The sequence below is a fragment of the Tamandua tetradactyla genome, chromosome 3 (genome assembly GCF_023851605.1).
Source record: "Tamandua tetradactyla isolate mTamTet1 chromosome 3, mTamTet1.pri, whole genome shotgun sequence".
In the NCBI taxonomy this organism is placed as follows: domain Eukaryota; kingdom Metazoa; phylum Chordata; class Mammalia; order Pilosa; family Myrmecophagidae; genus Tamandua; species Tamandua tetradactyla.
The window spans coordinates 17465398-17489879 of NC_135329.1; the positions used below are offsets into that span (position 1 = coordinate 17465398).

General features: G+C 35.2%; 1 protein-coding gene across 4 annotated transcripts in view; it reads right to left on the reverse strand.

The window, feature by feature from the left end:
* The window catches only part of KAT6A (lysine acetyltransferase 6A), a 175283-nt gene that overhangs the window by 10407 nt on the left and 140394 nt on the right, over positions 1–24482 (reverse strand). For all 4 annotated transcript variants that reach the window (XM_077152587.1, XM_077152585.1, XM_077152586.1 and 1 more), the window contains 6 exons: positions 20114–20229; positions 13356–13497; positions 11674–11835; positions 10537–10630; positions 7893–8124; positions 604–811 (listed from right to left, as the gene is read on the reverse strand). In XM_077152587.1, the coding sequence (XP_077008702.1) occupies positions 604–811; positions 7893–8124; positions 10537–10630; positions 11674–11835; positions 13356–13497; positions 20114–20229 (954 nt within the window). The remainder of the gene's footprint in view (positions 1–603; positions 812–7892; positions 8125–10536; positions 10631–11673; positions 11836–13355; positions 13498–20113; positions 20230–24482) is intronic.

A 24482-nucleotide genomic window follows, 5' to 3' on the forward strand; every position in this document is an offset into this window, starting at 1 on the left:
TATTTTAATCAGAAAAAGAGGATATAGATTTTTAAAGGACTGCTGAAGGGAAAGAAAAAATAAAGAACCAATAAAGACATATATATATATATATATATATATAAAGAATAATACTGAAAATGACACAATGAAGTACAGTCCCTCATCAACACTTTAATGGCTAAAGACATTTGTGAACCTGTACTTTATTAGGAAACATAATGTTTACAGTAATTCCTTAATGTTATTTAGGAAAAATGTACTTTCATTTAATTTTTTAAAATTGTCAGATTTAGACTCAATCCAAATTCCTCAATCATTATACAGCTTAAAAATTCTGTAAGCTTTTACAGAATTACCATTACCAGCTGCTCATGGGCACTCTGGTAAGAAATATTTAGTAATAAGCAACACATTATAACAAATATGATGTTCTCCTATTGATCTAAGACCCCGAAATATACAAAGTAAATAAGACCGAGTGTTCTTGAAATGTCTAGCACTGAAATTAACTCTGAAATGCTAATGTGAATTTACTTTATTGGTAAGATATCACAATATATATCACAAAACTCATCAAAAATATCTTCTGTCATCAAAAATAGAGACTATTCATATTCTTACATTAGTCTCTAATTCGCTTTCCTGGCACTGTGCCTCTTCATTTTCTCCATCCTCAGCCTCCTCTTCTTCCTCCTCTGAGACAACAGAATTGGAGACTATAACAGGAGTCCAGCGCAAACATTCTGGATCTACATCTACAGGTCGCAAGTTCAGCTGAAGCTTTGCCATGTGGTCCTGGATAAGCTTTTCCCGGCGGATAATCACAAATCTGGAACCAGAGAAAAGTTTATAGCAGTCAATGATGTATAAGGTGCAGTGACCATGAATATGGATATATAAACCCAAGAAACCCTGGAGAGTACGATAAATGCTTAAAAAATAGCCTGCTGCCTCTTTCTCCGCCGGCCCGCCGCGCGGCGCCCACGCCCCGCAGCAGCCGAGCCGCCCGACCTCCTTCCCCCCTCTCTTTCTCCGCCGGCCCACCGCGCGGCGCCCACGCCCCGCAGCAGCCGAGCCGCCCGACCTCCTTCCCCCCTCTCTTTCTCCGCCGGCCCGCCGCGCGGCGCCCACGCCCCGCAGCAGCCGAGCCGCCCGACTTCCTTCTCCCCCCTCCTCCCCCTCCTGCTCCGGCTGCTCTCCAACCACCACGGTGCCCTCTTCCCCCGCCTTCACCGTGCTCCTCCGCCACCAGCCTCGACAGCCTTGCCGCCCTCACCTTTCCTCCTCCAGAACAGCTACTGGGGGAGTGGAGATAATACAGAGCAGCTCCCGGAGCCACGAGGGAGATCAAAGGGACAGCGTACCCCATCCTGGAACGGCTGACTATCTGGAAGAACCAGCTCCGGTGAGATCACCAAGGGGCACGGGCTTTCCTGGGTGGGACGGCAAGCGACCGGAGTCCCTCCCTTCCACCTTCCCAGGCCAGCTGGTAGAATTGGACAGGCGGTCCCCTTAGGCCGCGGCGGCTGGTGCCCCCACCACACGAGGCCCCCCGGAACAACTGAGATAGTTGGGTCGGAAATCCCCAGACTGCGGAGAACAGTGACCGGGGGATCCCTTCCAAACACGTGACTCCCCCGTCGGCTGGGAACAGTGCACTCTCCTGGGCTGCGACAGCTGGCGCCCTCCCGCCACGCTTGGTGCCCCGGGCCGACTAGCTAATTTGGCCGGACGCTCTCCTGTGCTGCGACGGCCGGCGACCCTCCCCGCATTCGGAACCCCAGGCCGGCTGGCATTCTTCCAAGACGCTTCGGCTGCCGAACCTCCCCTACGGCGAGAATTTTCCAGAGTTAAAGGACCTACAGCAACTTTCACTGGTGGAACCCACAGACAAACGTGTGCCACGAGCGCCACCTACTGGGCAGGATAAGAAAAACAGAACCAAGAGATTGCACAGAAAAATCTTTCAACCTGTGGGGTCGAACACCCGGGGAAATCTGACTAAATGCCCAGACGCCAGCAGAAGATAACGGATCACACTCAGAAAATTGAACATATGGCCCAGTCAAACGAAGAAACCAATAGTTCAAATGAGATACAGGAGCTGAAACAACTAATGCTGAATATACGAACAGAAATGGAAAACCTCTTCAAAAACGAAATCGATAAATTGAGGGAGGACATGAAGAAGACATGGGCTGAACATAAAGAAGAAATAGAAAAACTGAAAAAACAAATCACAGAACTTATGGAAGTGAAAGATAAAGTAGAAAAGATGGAAAAAACAATGGATACCTACAATGACAGATTTAAAGAAACAGAAGATAGAATTAGTGATTTGGAGGATGAAACATCTGAATTCCAAAAAGAAACAGAAACTATCCGGAAAAGAATGGAAAAATTTGAACAAGGTATCAGGGAACTCAAGGACAATGTGAACCGTACAAATATACGTGTAGTGGGTATCCCAGAAGGAGAAGAGAAGGGAAAAGGAGGAGAAAAACTAATGGAAGAAATTATCACTGAAAATTTCCCAACTCTTATGAAAGACCTAAAATTACAGATCCAAGAAGTGCAGCGCACCCCAAAGAGATTAGACACAAATAGGCATTCCCCAAGACACTTACTAGTTAGAATGTCAGAGGTCAAAGAGAAAGAGAGGATCTTGAAGGCAGCGAGAGAAAAACAATCCGTCACATACAAGGGAAACCCAATAAGACTATGTGTAGATTTCTCAGCAGAAACCATGGAAGCTAGAAGACAGTGGGATGATATATTTAAGTTACTAAAAGAGAAAAACTGCCAGCCAAGACTCCTATATCCAGCAAAATTGTCCTTCAAAAATGAGGGAGAAATTAAAACATTCTCAGACAAAAAGTCACTAAGAGAATTTGTGACTAAGAGACCAGCTCTGCAAGAAATACTAAAGGAAGCACTAGAGTCAGATACAAAAAGACAGAAGAGAGAGACATGGAGAAAAGTGTAGAAAGAAGGAAAGTCAGATATGATATATATAATACAAAAGGCAAAATGGTACAGGAAAATATTATCCAAACAGTAATAACTCTAAATGTCAATGGACTGAATTCCCCAATTAAAAGACATAGACTGGCAGAATGGATTAAAAAACAGGATCCTTCTATATGCTGTCTACAGGAAACACATCTTAGACCCAAAGATAAATATAGGTTGAAAGTGAAAGGTTGGGAAAAGATATTTCATGCAAACAACAACCAGAAAAGAGCAGGAGTGGCTATACTAATATCCAACAAATTAGACTTCAAATGTAAAACAGTTAAAAGAGACAAAGAAGGACACTATATACTAATAAAAGGAACAATTAAACAAGAAGACATAACAATCATAAATATTTACGCACCGAACCAGAATGCCCCAAAATACGTGAGGAATACACTGCAAACACTGAAAAGGGAAATAGACACATATACCATAATAGCTGGAGACTTCAATTCACCACTCTCATCAATGGACAGAACATCTACACAGAGGATCAATAAAGAAATAGAGAACCTGAATATTACTATAAATGAACTTGACTTAATAGACATTTATAGGACATTACATCCCACAAGAGCAGGATACACCTTTTTTTCAAGTGCTCATGGATCATTCTCAAAGATAGACCATATGCTGGGTCACAAAGCAAGTCTTAACAAATTTAAAAATATTGAAATCATACACAACACTTTCTCGGATCATAAAGGAATGAAGTTGGAAATCAATAATAGGCGGAGTGCCAGAAAATTCATAAATACATGGAGGCTCAACAACACACTCTTAAACAACAAGTGGGTCAAAGAAGAAATTGCAAGAGAAATTAGTAAATACCTAGAGGCAAATGAAAATGAAGACACAACATATCAAAACTTATGGGACGCAGCAAAGGCAGTGCTAAGAGGGAAATTTATTGCCCTAAATGCCTTTATCAGAAAAGAAGAAAAGGCAAAAATTCAGGAATTAACTGTCCACTTGGAAGAACTGGAGAAAGAACAGCAAACTAATCCCAAAGCAAGCAAAAGGAAAGAAATAACAAAGATTAGAGCAGAAATAAATGAAATTGAAACATGAAAACAATAGAGAAAATCAATAAGACCAGAAGTTGGTTCTATGAGAAAATCAACAAGATTGATGGGCCCTTAGCAAGATTGACAAAAAGAAGAAGAGAGAGGATGCAAATAAATAAGATTAGAAATGAAAGAGGAGACATAACTACTGACCTCACAGAAATAAAGGAGGTAATAACAGGATACTATGAACAACTTTACGCTAATAAATACAACAATTTAGAAGAAATGGACAGGTTCCTGGAAAGACATGAACAACCAACTTTGACTCAAGAAGAAATAGACGACCTCAACAAACCAATCACAAGTAAAGAGATTGAATTAGTTATTCAAAAGCTCCCTAAAAAGAAAAGTCCAGGACCAGACGGCTTCACATGTGAATTCTATCAAACATTCCAGAAAGAATTAGTACCTACTCTCCTCAAACTCTTCAACATAATCGAAGTGGAGGGAAAACTACCTAATTCATTCTATGAAGCCAACATCACCCTCATACCAAAGCCAGGCAAAGATATTACAAAAAAAGAAAACTACAGACCAATCTCTCTAATGAATACAGATGCAAAAATCCTCAATAAAATTCTAGCAAATCGTATCCAACAACACATTAAAAGAATTATACATCATGACCAAGTAGGATTCATCCCAGGTATGCAAGGATGGTTCAACATAAGAAAATCAATTAATGTAATACACCATATCAACAAATCAAAGCAGAAAAATCACATGATCATCTCAATTGATGCAGAGAAGGCATTTGACAAGATTCAACATCCTTTCCTGCTGAAAACACTTCAAAAGATAGGAATACAAGGGAACTTCCTTAAAATGATAGAGGGAATATATGAAAAACCCACAGCTAATATCATCCTCAATGGGGAAAAATGGAAAACTTTCCCCCTAAGATCAGGAACAAGACAAGGATGTCCACTATCACCACTATTATTCAACATTGTGTTGGAAGTTCTAGCCAGAGCAATTAGGCAAGAAAAAGAAATACAAGGCATCAAAATTGGAAAGGAAGAAGTAAAACTATCACTGTTTGCAGACGATATGATACTATATGTAGAAAACCCAGAAAAATCCACAACAAAATTACTAGAGCTAATAAATGAGTACAGCAAAGTAGCAGGTTACAAGATCAACATTCAAAAATCTGTAGCTTTTCTATACACTAGTAATGAACAAGCTGAGGCGGAAATCAAGAAACGAATCCCATTTACAATCGCAACTAAAAGAATAAAATACCTAGGAATAAATTTAACTAAAGAGACAAAAAACCTATATAAAGAAAACTACAAAAAACTGTTAAAAGAAATCACAGAAGACCTAAATAGATGGAAGGGCATACCGTGTTCATGGATTGGAAGACTAAATATAGTTAAGATGTCAATCCTACCTAAATTGATTTACAGATTCAATGCAATACCAATCAAAATCCCAACAACTTATTTTTCAGAAATAGAAAAACCAATAAGCAAATTTATCTGGAAGGGCAGGGTACCCCGAATTGCTAAAAACATCTTGAGGAAAAAAAACGAAGCTGGAGGGCTCGCGCTGCCTGACTTTAAGGCATATTATGAAGCCACAGTGGTCAAAACAGCATGGTATTGGCATAAAGATAGATATATCGACCAATGGAATCGAATAGAGTGCTCAGATATAGACCCTCTCATCTATGGACATTTGATCTTTGATAAGGCAGTCAAGCCAACTCACCTGGGACAAAACAGTCTCTTCAATAAATGGTGCCTAGAGAACTGGATATCCATATGCAAAAGAATGAAAGAAGACCCATCTCTCACACCCTATACAAAAGTTAACTCAAAATGGATCAAAGATCTAAACATTAGGTCTAAGACCATAAACAGTTAGAGGAAAATGTTGGGAGATATCTTATGGATCTTACAACTGGAGGTGGTTTTATGGACCTTAAACCTAAAGCAAGAACACTGAAGAAGGAAATAAATAAATGGGAGCTCCTCAAAATTAAACACTTTTGTGCATCAGAGAACTTCATCAAGAAAGTAGAAAGACAGCCTACACAATGGGAGACAATATTTGGAAACGACATATCAGATAAAGGTCTAGTATCCAGAATTTATAAAGAGATTATTCAACTCAACAACAAAAAGACAGCCAACCCAATTACAAAATGGGAAAAAGACTTAAACAGACACCTACCAGAAGAAGAAATACGGATGGCCAAGAGGCACATGAAGAGATGCTCAATGTCCCTGGCCATTAGAGAAATGCAAATCAAAACCACAATGAGATATCATCTCACACCCACCAGAATGGCCATTATCAACAAAACAGAAAATGACAAGTGCTGGAGAGGATGCGGAGAAAGAGGCACACTTATTCACTGTTGGTGGGAATGTCAAAGGGTGCAACCACTGTGGAAGGCAGTTTGGCGGTTCCTCAAAAAGCTGAATATAGAATTGCCATACGACCCAGCAATACCATTGCTAGGTATCTACTCAAAGGACTTAAGGGCAAAGACACAAACGGACATTTGCACACCAATGTTTATAGCAGCATTATTTACAATTGCAAAGAGATGGAAACAGCCAAAATCTCCACAACAGAAGAGTGGCTAAACAAACTGTGGTATATACATACGATGGAATATTATGCAGCTTTAAGACAAGATAAACTTATGAACCATGTAATAACATGGATGGACCTAGAGAATATTATGCTGAGTGAATCCAGCCAAAAACTAAAGGACAAATACTGTATGGTCCCACTGATGTGAACGGACATTCGAGAATAAACTTGAAATATGTCATTGGTAACAGAGTTCAGCAGGAGTTAGAAACAGGGTAAGACAATGGGTAATTGAAGCTGAAGGGATACAGACTGTGCAACAGGACTAGATACAAAAACTCAAAAATGGACAGCACAATAATACCTAATTGTAAAGTAATCATGTTAAAATACTGAATGAAGCTGCATCTGAGCTATAGGGTATTTTTTGTTTTTGTTTGCTTGTTGGTTTGTTTGTTGTTGTTGTTTTTTACTATTACTACTACTTTTATTTCTTTTCTTTATATTAACATTTTATATCTTTTTCTGTTGTGTTGCTAGTTCCTCTAAACCGATGCAAATGTACTAAGAAACAATGATCATGCATCTATGTGATGATGTTAAGAATTACTGAGTGCATATGTAGAATGGTATGATTTCTAAATGTTGTGTTAATTTCTTTTTTTTTTTCTTTCCGTTAATAAAAAAATAAAAAAAATAAAAAAAAATAGCCTGCCTAGGAAGATGAAATAAGAAAATATGCTACCATATGAGATAGATATGAAAGTTGAATTTGGTAAATACTTCACACTGAACTGTAGCAATGGATTACAGTATTTTAGCGAATTATTTTCTCATACTTCCCACCTATGGAATCTCTGCTACTTTTCTGCATGCTCCTTTCTCTTAACCTCCAAACCACTCTAGTCAAGGGAAAGTGGTTCTTCTTTTGAAACTATCATTATAGTTTGTATTATTTATATTGAAATTAGTCATGGGCTTATTTTACTTAACAAGAGTTGTTACTTCTTGTATTGTGAAGGAGCTCCCAACATTATTAGAAGATTAAAGATTTAGTAGCTTAGATCCAAAAGTTAGCAGGACAACCAGAATAGCAATGACGCATTTATATGTTGATAAGATCAAATATCATAGGAAGGAAATGATGTCTCAGGATCCCCAAGTATACTACTTATATTATTTAATGCCTTTTCATAAGTAACTTGGCTGACTGATCCCCAATACTTCCATCTAATTATCTGTCAAAGGTATACAAAAGGATGTAATACTCACTGGTCACTACGGAAATCCAGCATTCGTAAATGGTGGAGTGTGGAAGTAATGTCTTGAGGGCAGATTCCAGTTAACTTGCTTAACTTCTTAATGCTGATTTGTTTGTCATTTTGGTGATAAAGGCACTCCAATATTACACTTTTCCAATAAGCCATGTAGGAAAGACGACCTAGATCAGATAATGGTTTCTCTGGAGACCCCGCTTGGCCTTCACGTTTTGATAATAAATAACCTAAAGAAATAAAAGATCACAAATGTGTCAGAGAATAAAAGGCTGACTCACCAAAACAACAATTCTCTTCCTCCAAGTGTGAGAGGCAATAATTTCAAAAGTAAATTCCTTCAAGAAAAAACAAAATTTCAAAATTACATTTAAACAAATTTGCAGGAAAATAACATAATTTGCATATACTGAACATTAGGTTAGTATTACTTGGTCTATGATTAATATAAATCGCCTTGTTTACATTATCAAACTGTAATAAAGTAGGACATCATATTAACAGGCTGTATTAAATAAGAGCATGGCAATACTCTTATTGTACTACTGAATAAAAAACCCTTGCAAGTTTTATTTGGACCGCTAGATGGCAACAATGATACCTGAATTGAGAAATACAAAAGAATGCTCTCTTAATTTTTATGTAATTGTATTAAGATTCTAGTTATTTTGCGAGCGAATCAGATGGCAATTGCTCACTTCAGTCAAGGCTCTCCTCATAATTACCCATTACCCTAATTCTTGGCAAACAAAAAATGTCAATTTGAGTGTGTCACTGGTTGAACGTTACTTTCTTCTTGACTAGTGCATAACTCTAAAGAACAAAAAGGAAAGGCATACATTCCGAGGGAAAGGCATCAAGAATGGAGCTGGCAGAAGAAATGTAGCTTTTTATCCAAAAACAAAACAAAACAAATAAATGAAAAACCTTAAGAGCAGCCTAAAAGAATTGGCAATGTGGAAAAATATATTACAACATGAAAAAGTAAATGAAAAAAATACTATATTCATATAGACTGTGGTTTACTTATCAAAAAGATTACTAATCACCATAAACAAGGTAATTTTCCCATCTAACTTTACTATTTAATGGTGTATAACACATTCAATTATGAGTCCTATCTCAAGACAACATATTGATATTACAGAAAATAATCTACATTCTACCTACCACTGTTAATAAAAACAGGCCAGTAAAATGTTCAAAATAACCAATGGCACATATATCCAACAAAATATGGTCAGGAGTACAGTGTAAAATCAAATAGAATAGGCTTAATTGGTCCATATGAGAATTAACTTCTCAACACCAGAGTTAGCAGCATCACAATATAAACACTTGGTACTTGGATGGATTGTTTGAATTGAGATTCTTACTTGAACTATTATTTCTAAGTATGTTACTTTAAATATTATTATTTTATAGCAATATCTGAGGAAAAATACATCCTCAAATATTACTATTTTATAGTCAATAAGAAATTAATTGCAAATATACTTTTAACTTGCTAAGCAAGAATGTCACTGTGTAAAACAAAATGCAAGTTCCATAATAGACCTCTTTAGAATTGTTAGCGTTCACTTTCTAACTCAGATTAAATTATTTCTTGTATCATTCATTTTTACAATTTTTAAATGTACACTGTATGTGTATATATATATATTTTAATGCACTTTTACTGAGATCTATTCACACAGCGTAGAAACCATCCCACTGTATATTTTTAACCACTACATACAACTTGTAACTAAAATAGAATGTACACATTTCCTCAGGTAATAAGGTAACAAAAATAGGGCAGCTGCTGTACTTCTTAGCATTAAGTAGTTAATGTTTTTAGTATTTTTGTCAGTTATAATTACTGTACACAACTTAGTTTCATTATAAATGAACAGTAGGAAATGAATGGCATTTGTTATAGACCACACAGAAATTCATATTCAATATCAGCTATTTAAAAATATTTCATGTCCATAATAATTAGAATAAGCAAATTTATAGGGTCAGAAATGAAAATATACAGGTTACCAGGGGTCAGGGCAGGGCTGGGGGGAGGCAGAGGGTTATAGGGAATAGGGAATTGATGTTTAATTGTTACAGAGTTTTTTGTGGGGTGATGGAAGAGTTTTGGTAATGGATGGAGGTGATGGTAGTACAACACTCTGAGTGTAATAGCACTGAATGTGGTTAAAAGAGGGTATTTTATTTTATCTTTGTTATTATGGAAAAACAAAAACATAGTACTACACAATACAAACAGTGAGCCGTAATGTAAACCGTAGCCTACAGTTAATAGTACAATTATAATAATATTCTTTCATCAGTTGTAGCAAATGTACCATACTGATGCAAGGTGTAATAACAGGCGGCAATACCTGGGAATTCTGTATTTTCTGCTAAATTTTTCTATAAACTTACACTTCTCTAGGGAAAAAAAAAAGAAAGAAAAAAGAAGTAAACTCTGATGAAAAAAATTCTATGTGCACCCAAAAGGAAAAAAATTAGTGGCTTTAGGTTTTAAGTCACACAGCAAAAGGACCAAAGACACTAGAAACCAATAAATATTCTGCAAATCTTTAAAAAAACATACACACAGAAGGTTCAAAGGAAGAGATGAGAAATTATGTTAACATAATCCTTACTGAAATCGATGAGAAACCTGCCATAGCCCTTACGCTGGTATTGGGGAAGAATCATTATACAGGAAACGTTGTATTTCTGTTGGCAGTGCTTTTCCTGGTGGAGAAAACAGAAATCAAATTTTAACACAACAAGGTGGTAAGACAGAATAGTAATGCTAATTATTAAGAAACAAAGACTAACAGTCAAAACCATAGCCCTGGTCCTTTAGGAATAGTAATGTACTTCAAGAAAAAAAAATACCCCGCTGGGAGAAGAGAGGACAATGTTAAGTCACTGCCATTACCCACAAAGCAACCACCACAGGAGAGTTAAAATATAAAATAAAATGATGCTATCCAACACCATCTTCAACTCAAAAACAGTATGCGAATGCCCAAGATCAGGAAAGAAATCTAAATCCCCATCAAACTCCAAAACTACAAAGGATGAACCAAGGTGGCATTCCAGAAGTGAGAAGGCTCATCAAGTATTTCAAGGTTTCCTTTATTTCCCACTCTGGTGCTACATAGGGCAATCCTACTCTGTAATCAGTTGTATCTAACTTTCACAGAACATAGTCCTGAAATGTTGGGTAAAACATATTTTTATAAATTAGACAGTAATTTAAAACCTAATAATTTCCACTTAAATGTTTTATATACTTAGATTTTTCCATGCCTTGCTTAAATAAAAGTACATATTTTATGTTGCTTGATTAGAAAGGAAACTTTTTCCCCCATGAGAATGGATAATTAAGAAGGAAAGAAAATACCGTTTAATAAAAATGGTTTTGTATTATTTTCTATGCCTAAATTTCAAATTAGGAAGAGATTTAAGTTGAGAAAGAATTCAAAAGGGTAATGACTATGTTTATTTCACAAGTTCTGTCTATTATCACCATGGGAATTGAAGTCATTTTAAAACTTTTCCTCTTGAGTATTACCAACAGTTCATGTTCCTAGGAGGATAGAGTCTGTTAAATGTTACTAGGCACCTTCCAGCACTAAATAAGTTACTGAGTTTTCCTTCTATTTCTTTCTGAAAAGCTAGATGGTATTCACAAGGTGATGCATCTAATACTTCTCCTAGTTGAGAACAGCAAAGATTGTTTCAGATTTCCATATGAATTCAAACATGTTTTAAGCTGACATACTTACTTTAGAAAAGTAACCAACAAGGTGGCAGCCCTTGACATCATTCTGTGTTAGTACATAAAAAAGAAATGGCTCCACATCATAATAGAGTGTTTTGTGGTCCAGAAACAACTTTGCCAAGAGACACAGATTCTGACAATAAATGGTACTCACATTCCCATCCACCTAGAGGAAAAAAGCAGAACTACAGTAGTCAATAGGAGATCTCTTTAGTTTTAAAATAATACACATTTCTGAATACCCATAGTCCAGCCAATGAGAAACTGCCAGTGATCAAAACACCAGAATTTTGAAGCATTATGGCATCTACTCTTCTAAGAAAATAAAATACATAAAATACTGTTCTTCAACAAAGCATGAACAATCACTTAGGAAGGGGACGACCGGTTTTTACAATAGAACTTTTTGTTTTATAGAAAGATTTTATAATTGCAGGAATATTTCAGATGGCAAGCTAATCTGATTCATTTTAAAAATATTTTATTGAACAAAGCTAAAATCTACAGAAAACCTATTCTGAAATATACTTATTAGGTAAAACAAGGTATAGATATTATCTAATCTCTGACAAAAGCCTGAGGCAACGTAGACATGCCATCATGAGCTTTATCCTAAAGAAGGCTGTTTGAGGGAGTGGTTAACTGCTGCCAATCAGAAGCACCAAGCAGATTCCCTAGGTAGCAGATTTCTGGAACTTGGGCTGGCCAAGATCAGTAGACTACATTATACTGCTCCTGTCACCCCATGTTGTTGGAGTCACTAAAAAAACACTGATGCCCATATTATAAAGGCATGGTATGGCATACCAACTGAAAACTCAACAATTCAAATAATTTAATATGACTTCCTTAAAATATACACCAATATATGCTTAAGTTGAGAAGCTATTTACTCTTGGGTATTCTGAAACAGTATTTTATACCAGTTCCCCTATCCACTCCTCCCCTGGGTGAAGAGCCCCTAACCTAAAATAAGTTTTTTTTTCTTATTTTTTCTGGACAGACCAGAAAAGTAAGAGACTGAGTAAGTCCTCCCAATCTGAAATTTTATCACTGTAGCAATTTAACAAAACTGAACACATGGAGAGAACAGGACTTCTCTATTAATACTTGGCACTCAAACCACTGAAGTGAGGATCAAAGAATTAAAAACCACCAATAACAACAACACAGAATTACAGACACAGTATATCACCATGCTGTCAGGAAAGTCTATAAGATCTACTAAAGCTGTTAAGATATATCTCTAAGAAATACTCCTTTTATACACAGTATTAGATATCTTTTCATTTAAGTACCGTATACCATGGATTCTAAGACATACTTTTATTACATCTTAATGTATGTGATATTGGTTGGCATTTCATAATCGAATGGAGTTAATAAATTACATATATTATTGGCAGCACTCTTGCCTTCTTAGTGATACATAAAATAATAAGGCATCTTATAATTGATGTCTTTGATTCAGAGAAATATACAGAATAATTTACTGGTAAACCGAGCTTGCAAACTTGGTACCACTTAGTTTATAGCTGAACTATCTGTCTCAATAGTTAGTGAACAATAGTGAAATAAGATCCATCCAGACTACCACCAAAGTCAAGCTGCACAGTTGGAGGCAGTGCAGGTGACAATATATTTGAAATTGACAGGAAGACAACTACTACCGAACATCTACCTTACCTCAAAGACAGAAATATTATTCTTTCGGTAAATCTCATTGGCAGGAGGATGGAACCAACCACATTTCTTCATGTGCTGCTGTAGAATAGTTCTACTTTTCATGTATTTTAGACAGAATTCACAAAGATACAATTTGGGCAGCCTGTAAATAATAATAATAATATTTTAATAACAATAATAATACAGGGCTTTATATTTTATAGGACTTCAATTTTTCACAACTATTATCTTTTTTTTTTGCATGGGAAGGCACCAGGAATTGAACCTGGCTCTCCAGCGTGGCAGGTGAGAACTCTGCCACTGAGCCACCGTGGCCTGCCCCTATTATCTTTTTTTGATGCTCATAACTACCCACGTAAAGTGGTAGATAATTTATCATTATCCACATTAATTAGTCAAAGGAAGAAAGAAAAACCTCTAAAGATAAACAAATTTGGATAACAGTATCCAATTAATTAACAGTAAGGGAAGGGTGAGAAATCAAGATATGCAGTTCTGTGCTCTTCCTATTAGACTAATATTTCCCAGCCCTCCTAAAAGTTACCCTCTTGACAAACAAGAATTTAAAAACAACCACTAACAACAACACAGAATCATAGACCCAGCATATCAATCACCATAACAATCTCCTCGACAATCTCCAATAAGAAGAAATGCACTAATAAGTCAAAAAGACTTTGTGAAGCTATGTATTCTTTCTTTTTCATTCTTTCATTAATTTCAGACAACAAATATTTGTTGAATATATACTGTATATCAGGTCCTCTCAGTACGCTAGGTATATAGTGCTGAGTAAAATGGACGTATAGTGTGTATTGTAAAAACAGACTTAGTATATGCTTTAAAAATTATAATATTAAATATTTTTTCAAGTTAGAGCATACCATACTATACTTTCTTACTTCCATCTCTGAAACTCTGACCTTTCCACCCAGTAAGAGTGCCCTCTACTTTCCCCACACCCTCACCCTGCTGAAATCATTATATTAAATCTTGCAACTCAATGGTCCATTATTTAACAAGTGAAATAAGAGATGAAATTATTCTCACAGATATTCCCTGTTATTTACATTTAATCAATATTTTAGTAGCTTTTTTAACAGAACTTGTTCCTTATAATGCCCCTTTCAGAAGGAGCAAGACATTGAAGTGGGTAGATCAGCTCATAGGGTAATAGAAGGAATATAACCTAAATTAAAAACAAAGGTTTTTATACAAATTTTAGTCTGAATTCATAAAACTACATGGCTCTTCTGTTATAAAACAGACATCTTTTATTTGCATAGCACAAGACATGGATTCCCTGTAACCTGAACTAGTTATTCCTTGGTCATCTGACATCCAATACAATTAATTAAAATGCATATGAAAAATACTGGATGATAACACAAAAAAGAATGTAATCCAAATAAAGTATTATATCCTACATCTCATATAAATAAGTATTATGGAAGGAAATTTTAAACTTCATTAATTTAGTGGCTATTAATTTGGACAGCAATTACCCTAGAGTAATATATGTATATACTTTTATACACAAAAATGTGTGGTTTGTTAAATTTTTAACACAACTTTTTTTTCAAGTTTCACTATAGAAGCAGCTTTTGGAACATAATTATAATTTATCTGAAAATATTTAATGTTTTATTAATGCCTTCCTCAAGGAATATTTATGAAACATTAGTCCTGCATACACTCGGAATTTCATGTTCAAATAAGGATGGTAAAGGTCATATGATCTTTTCCTTTGACCTTGGGGATTCACAATATTCATTAATTCTTCCCATAAATCTCAAATGATATTTTTAAGACTGACATTCAACACAGTGAAAGCTTTCAAGAAGCTACTGTGATTTTCCTAAATGTCTACAATATACAATATTGTTTTCCCAAATCTCTAACTTTAGCCACACCAATACAACATGAAATTGTAGTTAGTTTAAAAATCATTCCATCTAACAATAAAGTAGTGAGTGAAACAAACAATAACTAACATTACAGATTATAGAACTGAGTCTTACAGGTGACCCACAACTGCCAAGACTGTCTTCCTGAATATCTAGATTTTGAGTATTTTCTTCTCAAAAGGAAGGGAGGAGAATGAGATTTCCATTGAACTGGATGGCATTATGCCCTCAACTATTCTACGACTTACCTTTCTTTATCTGTGCTAAATTCTCAGTGAGCAATTTTCACTTGTTGCAACATGAAGATACAGAAGTAAGAATCCTTAGTACAGTTTTACTTAGAGGGCTAAATATCACACCTAAATATTCCCAATGATGTGAATCTGAGGAACCTAGGCATAACTGAGAGTTTTGAAATACAAAGAAAGGGGGAAAAAACCAAAAAACAGTGACAGACCACTAAACTTTCGAGGCTGTTATAAAGATAAAGGTCAACTTTAAAGGCATCCAAGTCAACTATTTTAGGGCTCAAAACAGAGACACAAAGATAAAATACAATTTATTTTCTAAGGTTTAGGAGAAAAGACTTAATATTTTAAAGCTCTAGTAGGTTACAAATTGCTTGAGAAACTGTAAGAAGAAACGAAATCTCTGATAAAATTATTGCCAAGTCTTTATCTGGTAAATTAGGAGTTCTAATAGTAAAATGTATAGGATTTTATTGACAATTAAAAAATAAACTTTAGCAAATCTTATTATATGAAAAATGATAAAGTAAAAGCAAGCATTATGATCTACTTTATTCCAACCAAATTTTTGATGAAACCATTTTAAAAGCTCCTTATTTTATTATAATCAAGCCTACTGGGATGATAGTCAGAAGGGAATCATCAGATAGAATTCCTGGTAGAAAAACAAAACATTTTTTCTAGGAATAGTACAAATAGCTGTAGCTCTGTCATTGAAAAAATACACCACTGGATCACGTAAAATGAAACACAGTTATACAGTTTCTGACTACTCCCAGCCCTAGAGAATACTGCAGGGTGCTGCCTTTTGTCATCTTCATCCTGACAGAACTTAGGCCTTGGCTAAGTGCATGATCCCTTAACCAACTGCATCTTAGGGGATTAGCCTTCATACTTAGTTTATTCTAAAGTCTGTACTAGGCTGACACCCCAGCCTGTTAATTCAGAACAGGACCACGGCTATTTCAGGTGTTGAGCACCGATTCACTTCTAGGATGACACAAACATTCTTCCCAGAAATTCCTACAATACCTTCTTGGTTTTCAAACCATTGCCCAAGATAGGAGCAGTTTGGGTGGCTTTTACAATAGGTCAACTTGTGGTAAAATTTAATATACCAATAATTTTATTGGTATATGATTTACAAAAATATTACTTAAAGATTATGGTATAAGTCAAATGACATCAATCAATCAAGATAAGAGCGGGTATATGGAGTAGCACAAGTACAGTGGTTAAACGTTATGGTTCTGTGATTAGAGAGAAATGGGTTTAAATCCTGACTCTGCTGCATGGTGTTGAAAATGTTTGCTTAACCTTTCTGCACCCTGGTCTACAGTATGAAAATAGGAATATCTAACTCACAGAACTGTTCCAAAGGTGTTTAGTTCAGTACCAAGCTTAATGAATTGAGCTATTATTATTATTTATGATTATTATAATAACTTTTATTCTCCTTTCATCCTTTTTACCTCATCATTCAATAGCTGAAGACCTATGGATTCTGTTTGGTTTCTTCTTCAGTAACTGGGGCTATATATAATCAAGTCAGGAACAAGGTCAAAAGGTAGAGGAAACTACCCAAGCTGGTCAATTCCCTGGAAGAAACTGCCTTTTTAGGATGCTAGTATGAAATCACAGCAAAGAGATCATTATGAAGCCAAGCTCTAAGAAGCACGGGAGAGGGTATTCCATGATCACAATTACTCTTTGCCTTCAACTCATTTGTGTCATGTATTTAATGGCAGAGGGAGGATTCTCTATAAATCCCTCTCTGTCATGTGTGAGCAACACATGGCCTGTTGGAGAAACTCAGGGTTAAAACTCTGGTTTATACTCTTCAATGTCTGAGGCTTAATCAGACTGCTCCAAATGAATTGAGGTAGTATAACTGCTTCACTGGTTTCTGTTTGTTTGTTTTTTTAAAGTCAAGGATGTAAGATCACTTAATTAAAACATATATACAAATATTTGGATATTATGTGAGACTTCCTAAAGTTTAATTCTACTTCCCAAAATATGTTAGCTCTTGTGAACCTTCCTTTTGTTTGCTCCACTTGTCCTCTTCTCACAAGCTTTGGGACTTGAGTTTTTAAAAGTATTTAAAATCTTTAATAGTAAGAAGACAATTTAGAAGTAATTTAGCACAGAATAATAAGTAAGTATGAACAAAATTGAGGATACACATTTATAATTTGGCAAATATAAGATCTCTAAGCATTTCAAGAGACAACTCAAGTTTTAAAGAACCCCAAAGTAAAAGAGCTCAACCTCACTTAAACAGGTACATAGAATGGTTAAAAAAAAAAAGTGACAGAGAGAATTATGAGCATATAAGAAAAAAGTCATAATAAAAAAAAGACCTATTAAATTACAGAATATTATTCAATGAAAAATTCAGGGAACCCTCCACAACTGGCAAAGAAATATACAGAAAATGTCTACAATTATGATTATGCTTAAGGAAGTTGATGAATTTTACAATTCCAGTCTATCTCTGCTTTCTATTATAATTCCAATTATATTTTAAATAATTTATAAGTATTTTTCTGATGGAAATGTGTATTCCTTCACTGATAACTAGTTTCCTCAAACATAATCAGGTTCTAATGACAATTTCATCGGAACAAAAAAAAATGACAATACCAATGAATCCTTTCAATATCTTAAAAGACCAAAAACCTTATCATTACATTCTCATCATTCTCTTGAAAAGCAAGTACTGAAGGTAACTCTTTTTACATTCCTAATTCGATTAACTGCCTCTCCTACCCTTGGTAGAAGAGACAAGGGGCTTACAGTTTCAATCTATATGTACTAAATCCCTTGTACACTCTTATTGATGTACATATTTAACTAGCTTCCTTTTCTAAGCTGAAAGTTCTAGTGGCTTGACAGTTTGCAAAGAGTTCACTTACAAAATGATAATAATGTACTTAAAACCTGATGAAGAACTGAACTCCTCAGCATATTTCTTTATTTTTCTTTTTTCTTTTTTGGCATGGGCAGGCACTAGAAATCGACCCCGGGTCTCTGGCATGGCAGGTGAGAACTCTGCCTGATGAGCCACAGTGGTCCACCCAGCATATTTCTTCTTGATCATACAATTAGGCTATATAGAACTTCGAAGGAATAGATTGCCTTCTTTTAATGTGTGTGTATGAGAAAATATAATTTAACCTTCTCTTAAACTTAGATTGTTGTTGTCCCATGCTATAAATAGAGTGCTGCCTTACCTACCTCAGCGTTTAGGGCTAACTGTCCCTATAGCAAAAGGCTCTCAATTGCTGTTTCATAAGTTTATAAACTTGTGTATTAGTTTCCTGGAGTTTTGCTTTTTCCTCCCTTTTTTGGATCAGTTGTCACTTTTTAAAGAGGTTAGTGTTTACAATAGCATTTCTTGCCCCTATTTTCTACTTGAAAATCAGATAGGCAAGTTAAGTTATATGAAAAGAAAAAATGAAGACACTGAGTTTTCTTTAGTGTACAGCCTTTGTAACAACTCTACTATCTTATTTCCAATTTCTTGAAAATTACACACTTTAAAGCATTTTGCATATTATAAAGCACTAAACAAATGTCGTTATAATTATTTTTGTTAATAAAGTTTAGACAATGTTATGAGACAGAGGAAAACTGTGAACATGTGTTTCATCCGAAGAGCACCCTAACTTTAAAATAAGTCAATACAACAATCTACTAAAAGGGAAACTGAGGCATAAGTAGTTAGAAGAGTAAAGATAGCATTAATGTAACATCTATACTTCAAATGATAAATCAGTGTTTAACTTTTTTACTGAATCTTGTATTTCACCTTTTTTAACTCTAAAAGAAGAAAAAAACTGACATTACTGAGCACTTACAATTTTCTAAGTGACAAACATGTTTTAACACACTTAATAGTCAAAATAACCTTAAGAGGTAAGTACTATTATTATTCACATTTTAAAGATGAGGAAACAGAGGTACAGAGCAGTTGGGTAACTTCTAAGATCACTTAGAAATGATTGTAAATGTCAGAGCTGGGTCATGAAACCTATTTGACTCCACTAAGCATAATACTGCCTCATACCGAAAACCTAGTGACTGATAAATCTTTTGTAAATGGAAGATGAAAGATAAACTTTAATATCTGCAAACCCAAGCTATTTATATTTAATGTACATTTTATACCATTTGTTCAATTATTCCTGGGAAAGCCACTCACTAAGTTTAATTTTAAGAATTTAAATCAAAGGCCACTCAAGTGAAACTTTACAATTATAAGATTCTTTTTTTTTTTTTTTAATTCTTAGAGTAAGGAATGAAGATAAAATTCTTCTAAAGAAAAAGCATTCTCTTCACTCTGACTATGTGTCAGGTTTCTAATTAAAAACATAACAAAACAAAACAAACAGCTTTCGGGCAGGTTAGAGAAAAGAAAATCAAATCCAACTGGGAATAAGTGGCTGCCAAATCACGCTGCTATTGTGGATTTTAAAACGCACCCAATTTCCTAAAATATAAAAAGATGAACTGGACTAAAAGGTCCTCCAAAGCCTCGTCTAGTCCTAGAGCTTTATGAATCTAAAAAACAAGAAGGTAAAGGTCTCTCAAAACATACCTTGAGTATTCTTGAGGATATGGGGAGGAGTACCAGGTATGAATTTCATACTTCCCAAACTCAATGACAGAGGGACAGCGGACTTGTGGATCAGGGGGACCAGTCACTCCAACTTTCTGTGTAGTTAAGAAATACAACAAAAAAGTTAGCTAAATTAAATATGAGCTTTAAAAAATCTGAATCTAAATGCTGTTTTCTCAGGATTTTACAGAAGACCCCCAAAAAAACAAAGAACAAGCTAACAATTTTTGAAGTAAGCTGTATTATTCTTTAAGTAGAGCACCCAAATGAAGAACAAAAAAAGCTAGTAAATCTTAGAACCACATGCAGTTAGTGTTACTGTATTTTCTATATTTAATAACACTACAAATATCTTCCTCAACTAAACTCGCTCCCTTATTTACTTAAAGAGAAACAACTGGCATCTGGGGAAATAAAATAAAGGACCACTTATAAAAAGGGGAGAAAATATGCTCTATGCTTGTCTAGAATATACACATACTGCCTTAACTGGCAACAATGCAAATGACCTACTGAATTAGGTAATATAAGCATATATAGGAAGAATGATTTTTTTGGTTTGGGAGAGTAGGTATTTGAGAACAATATAAAAAGAGTATTACAAACAAGTATTGAAAGAGTCTTCACTTCTTTCCACATTACCCCTAAAATTCCTTTCATTAGTAGCTCTGTACAGATTTGGCAAAATAAAACAAACCTCACTTTGTTATATGCATTTTATCCCGTTTTTAAAGTCTTCTGCTAATAATTAAAACAATCTCTATGCACCCCCATCCCTGCATTAATGTGAACTATTTTATCAAAGAAAAAGGATAACTTTTAAAGCCTTTTAGATTAGCTTGACTTCTATTCCAGCAATTCGAATTTGTCAGTGCTAAAGACAAGGTGAGATTTTTAAATTTTAAATTAAAGAACAATTTAATTTGCTCAGCAATCAATATAGCAACACATTCATACATAACTACACATATACACTTACATATATATATATTTATGCATGTATATGTGTGTATTTTAATCATGGGTGCTCTATAAATATTAACTGACTTAAGAAAAGCTAAAGCAGCCTAATCAAATACAAGAACTAAAATATTTTCATCAAAAACCAAAATCATTCTTCAATTTTACAAGTTCCTTGCTAAAAGCCAACATAGATACACACATCTCTGAGCAAAACTAAAAAGGTCACTGTAAAGATTTCCTGCTTTTATATAAATTCATTTATGAAAGAAGTCTCTTCACACAACTCATTTGAGAACTCACAGTCTTACTAATGGTTCCCTTATATAACAAGCCAAGGGATTTATCTCAGGTTTCATACTGGAATACAGCCAAGTGAAACCTCAATCTCTTTCTTAGATATTTCAGGGAAGAAAGCAAACATCTTCTATTAGTTGCATAAATTATATAATGACACCAAGGAGTACTGGGGCATCTCCAAATGCAAAAACCATAAAGAAATATACAACACAGGATTAAGATAGATTTTATTCATTTCTCAAAACCAAAACAGAACTTTGTGAAATGGTTGTAAAGAGTCTGTTCTTTAAACTACGTTCTTGAATCAAGTATACTAATCCATAAAGTAGTATCATTAATCTACATAGATCAAAATAACCAGAATTCAGCATATAAGAAAACACCAGAAAAAACAAATATCAGAAACCAAATATAACTCCCTGAGGTAAGGTTCCAATAGAAAGCACAAAAGTTGAAAACATGCACCTGCTGTGGCACTGCTTGTTGTTTGAGAGCATTCCCATCGCCTACCCGTTGCTCTTCCAGGAGGATACCCGATGTGAAAGTGGATATCCAGTTCCAGTATAACTGTTTGCACATTACCGCAACCAAGAAAGTCTGTATAAAACTAGACTCACCGCAGATTTCCTCACTGCCTACACCTACCCTCACCCTTTTGCAGTGTGAAATGCTCTGGCACATGCGCTTATCGACCTTTATCCTCCATCACCTCCAATTCCCCTGTGCAAGCCTCATGGGCAAGTGTGTTTCCGTTTCCTAAGATTTAAGTTAACAAGGCTCTACACAAGAAAACAAAAGCCGCGCCGAAACTACCTGTCAACACAGCCCTTGCCAAAAACAAACTGTCACATATGAATTGTAAGATCACCATTCCTAAATTATTTTATTTTTAAATATCATGCAACTTTCCAAAGCAGGTATCTAATATAAACAAGAACACAAAGTATTTTTTTAAAAATTTTAGCTCAAATTCTGCCATTTAAAGTCCTCTCTTTTTAATTTTAATATGCCAGATGTTCTAAAAAATGACACATTCCAGGTCAGAATCGATCTTTTAATATAAGATAAATAGGGATATATTAAATAGGCTAAGTAACTGGGCTCAACCAAAAGAAAACTTTAAATCTGCCTATTTCTAGATTGACACCTTTATTACTAGTGGTTTATGAGAAAACAAATTATTACTTTAATTCTACAAGAATTCAACCTCCATTATATGACTTATCTAATTACAACTTCCAATATAGAGAAACTACTCCTATATTACCTCCACCCCTGGAGCTGGTGAAAATATTGAAATGACAAATGATGTAGATACCATCCTGATCCCTTTTCCTTTCCATCCATTAGCTAGCCTCCCTGTGACCTTTGTTTTCCATTTCCCACGTACAATGGCATTTTGAGACCAGGATAAAGGGTAAAATGTCCCCTTACTAACAAAATGAGAACATGAAATGTGGAGAAGAGCTGTCTTTCTGGTATTTAAATATCTTCCTATAAAAATACAGAATAAAAAGTGATTCTGTTCATTAGGAATTAAAAGTTACCTGATGAAAGAAGTATGTAAGAATGAGTTAACCTACTCTAAAAATGGAGAGAGCATGAGCTTAAGGAATAAAGAAAATCTACAGTATTTGTGGAACACCTACTATATCAGACTCTTGCTTCAAATTTGTTATCTCATTTAATCTTCATGACCATCCTTCACAGTGAAAACATTTTATGCCCACTTTATAGATGAAAAAATACAGCTCAGAAAGGTTAAGAAGTAGAAATTCCAGGGCAAGACTATCGAATGTGAAGCATAAAGACAGAGAACAAAATGGACAGAAGCGAGAAGAAAAATACAGGTGGCACTGAACTAATTAATGCTCTGATTTGGTGTGTAAGACTTTCTGAACTGGAACTTATATTTTCCAAATAAATAAAGCTATAAATCCACAAACCCATTTCCAAAACCCTTGGAATAGAATGTGCTTTGGAATTCTGGATTTTTCAGATTTTAGAAAAGTAAATATATATATTAAATTAACAGCCCCAGCAGGAACTGTGGCAGCACTCCACAATCAGGCACTTAATAGTTCTATAGCTAAACATAAGAGTATTCATATTAACCAGCATTAAGGGAAGAATATAAATATTGTGACAGTTCAAATCATGTTTTGTCAACAAGTGAGTTTGGTAAGGTGAGGTCTTGTTGAAAAATAAGTTGTAGTTTTTTTGTTGTTGTCCAGTCTCATTGGATTTCAGAATTGTATAAAGAATGATACCCAGCAGAGCCACAAAAGCCTATGTGATCATTGACTTTTTCCTCTCTTGAAACTTTCTTTCCCTGAGCTTTTCTGTTTTATACTTAGGTAGCTCCTTCTCAACCTCCTTTGCTAGTTCTTTTACCATTAAATATTGGTAAAATCTAAAATTCTGTTCTCAGCCCTCTTTTCTCTTCTTTTCTTTTCATAGGATCTCTGATTCAGTGATTCTTTCAGCTTTCACTCTCTTCATGCCCTCACTTTCCTTTGCAAGTGTTCTCCTTCAGAGATTAGCAGTCCTAACTTTGAGTTTAGAAGAACAGAATCACTTTTTATTCTGTATTTTTATAGGAAGATATTTAAATACCAGAAAGACAGCTCTTCTCCACATTTCATGTTCTCATTTTGTTAGTAAGGGGACATTTTACCCTTTATCCTGGTCTCAAAATGCCATTGTACGTGGGAAATGGAAAACAAAGGTCACGGGGAGGCTAGCTAATGGATGGAAAGGAAAAGGGATCAGGATGGTATCTACATCATTTGTCATTTCAATATTTTCACCAGCTCCAGGGGTGGAGGTACTATAGGAGTAGTTTCTCTATATTGGAAGTTGTAATTAGATAAGTCATATAATGGAGGTTGAATTCTTGTAGAATTAAAGTAATAATTTGTTTTCTCATAAATCACTAGTAATAAAGGTGTCGATCTAGAAATAAGCAGATTTAAAGTTTTCTTTTGGTTGAGCCCAGTTACTTAGCCTATTTAATATATCCCTACATATACTCTTAACTTCTATCCTTCTCTCTTGAGTCAACAAATTCCAAACCCTGGGTAAATTC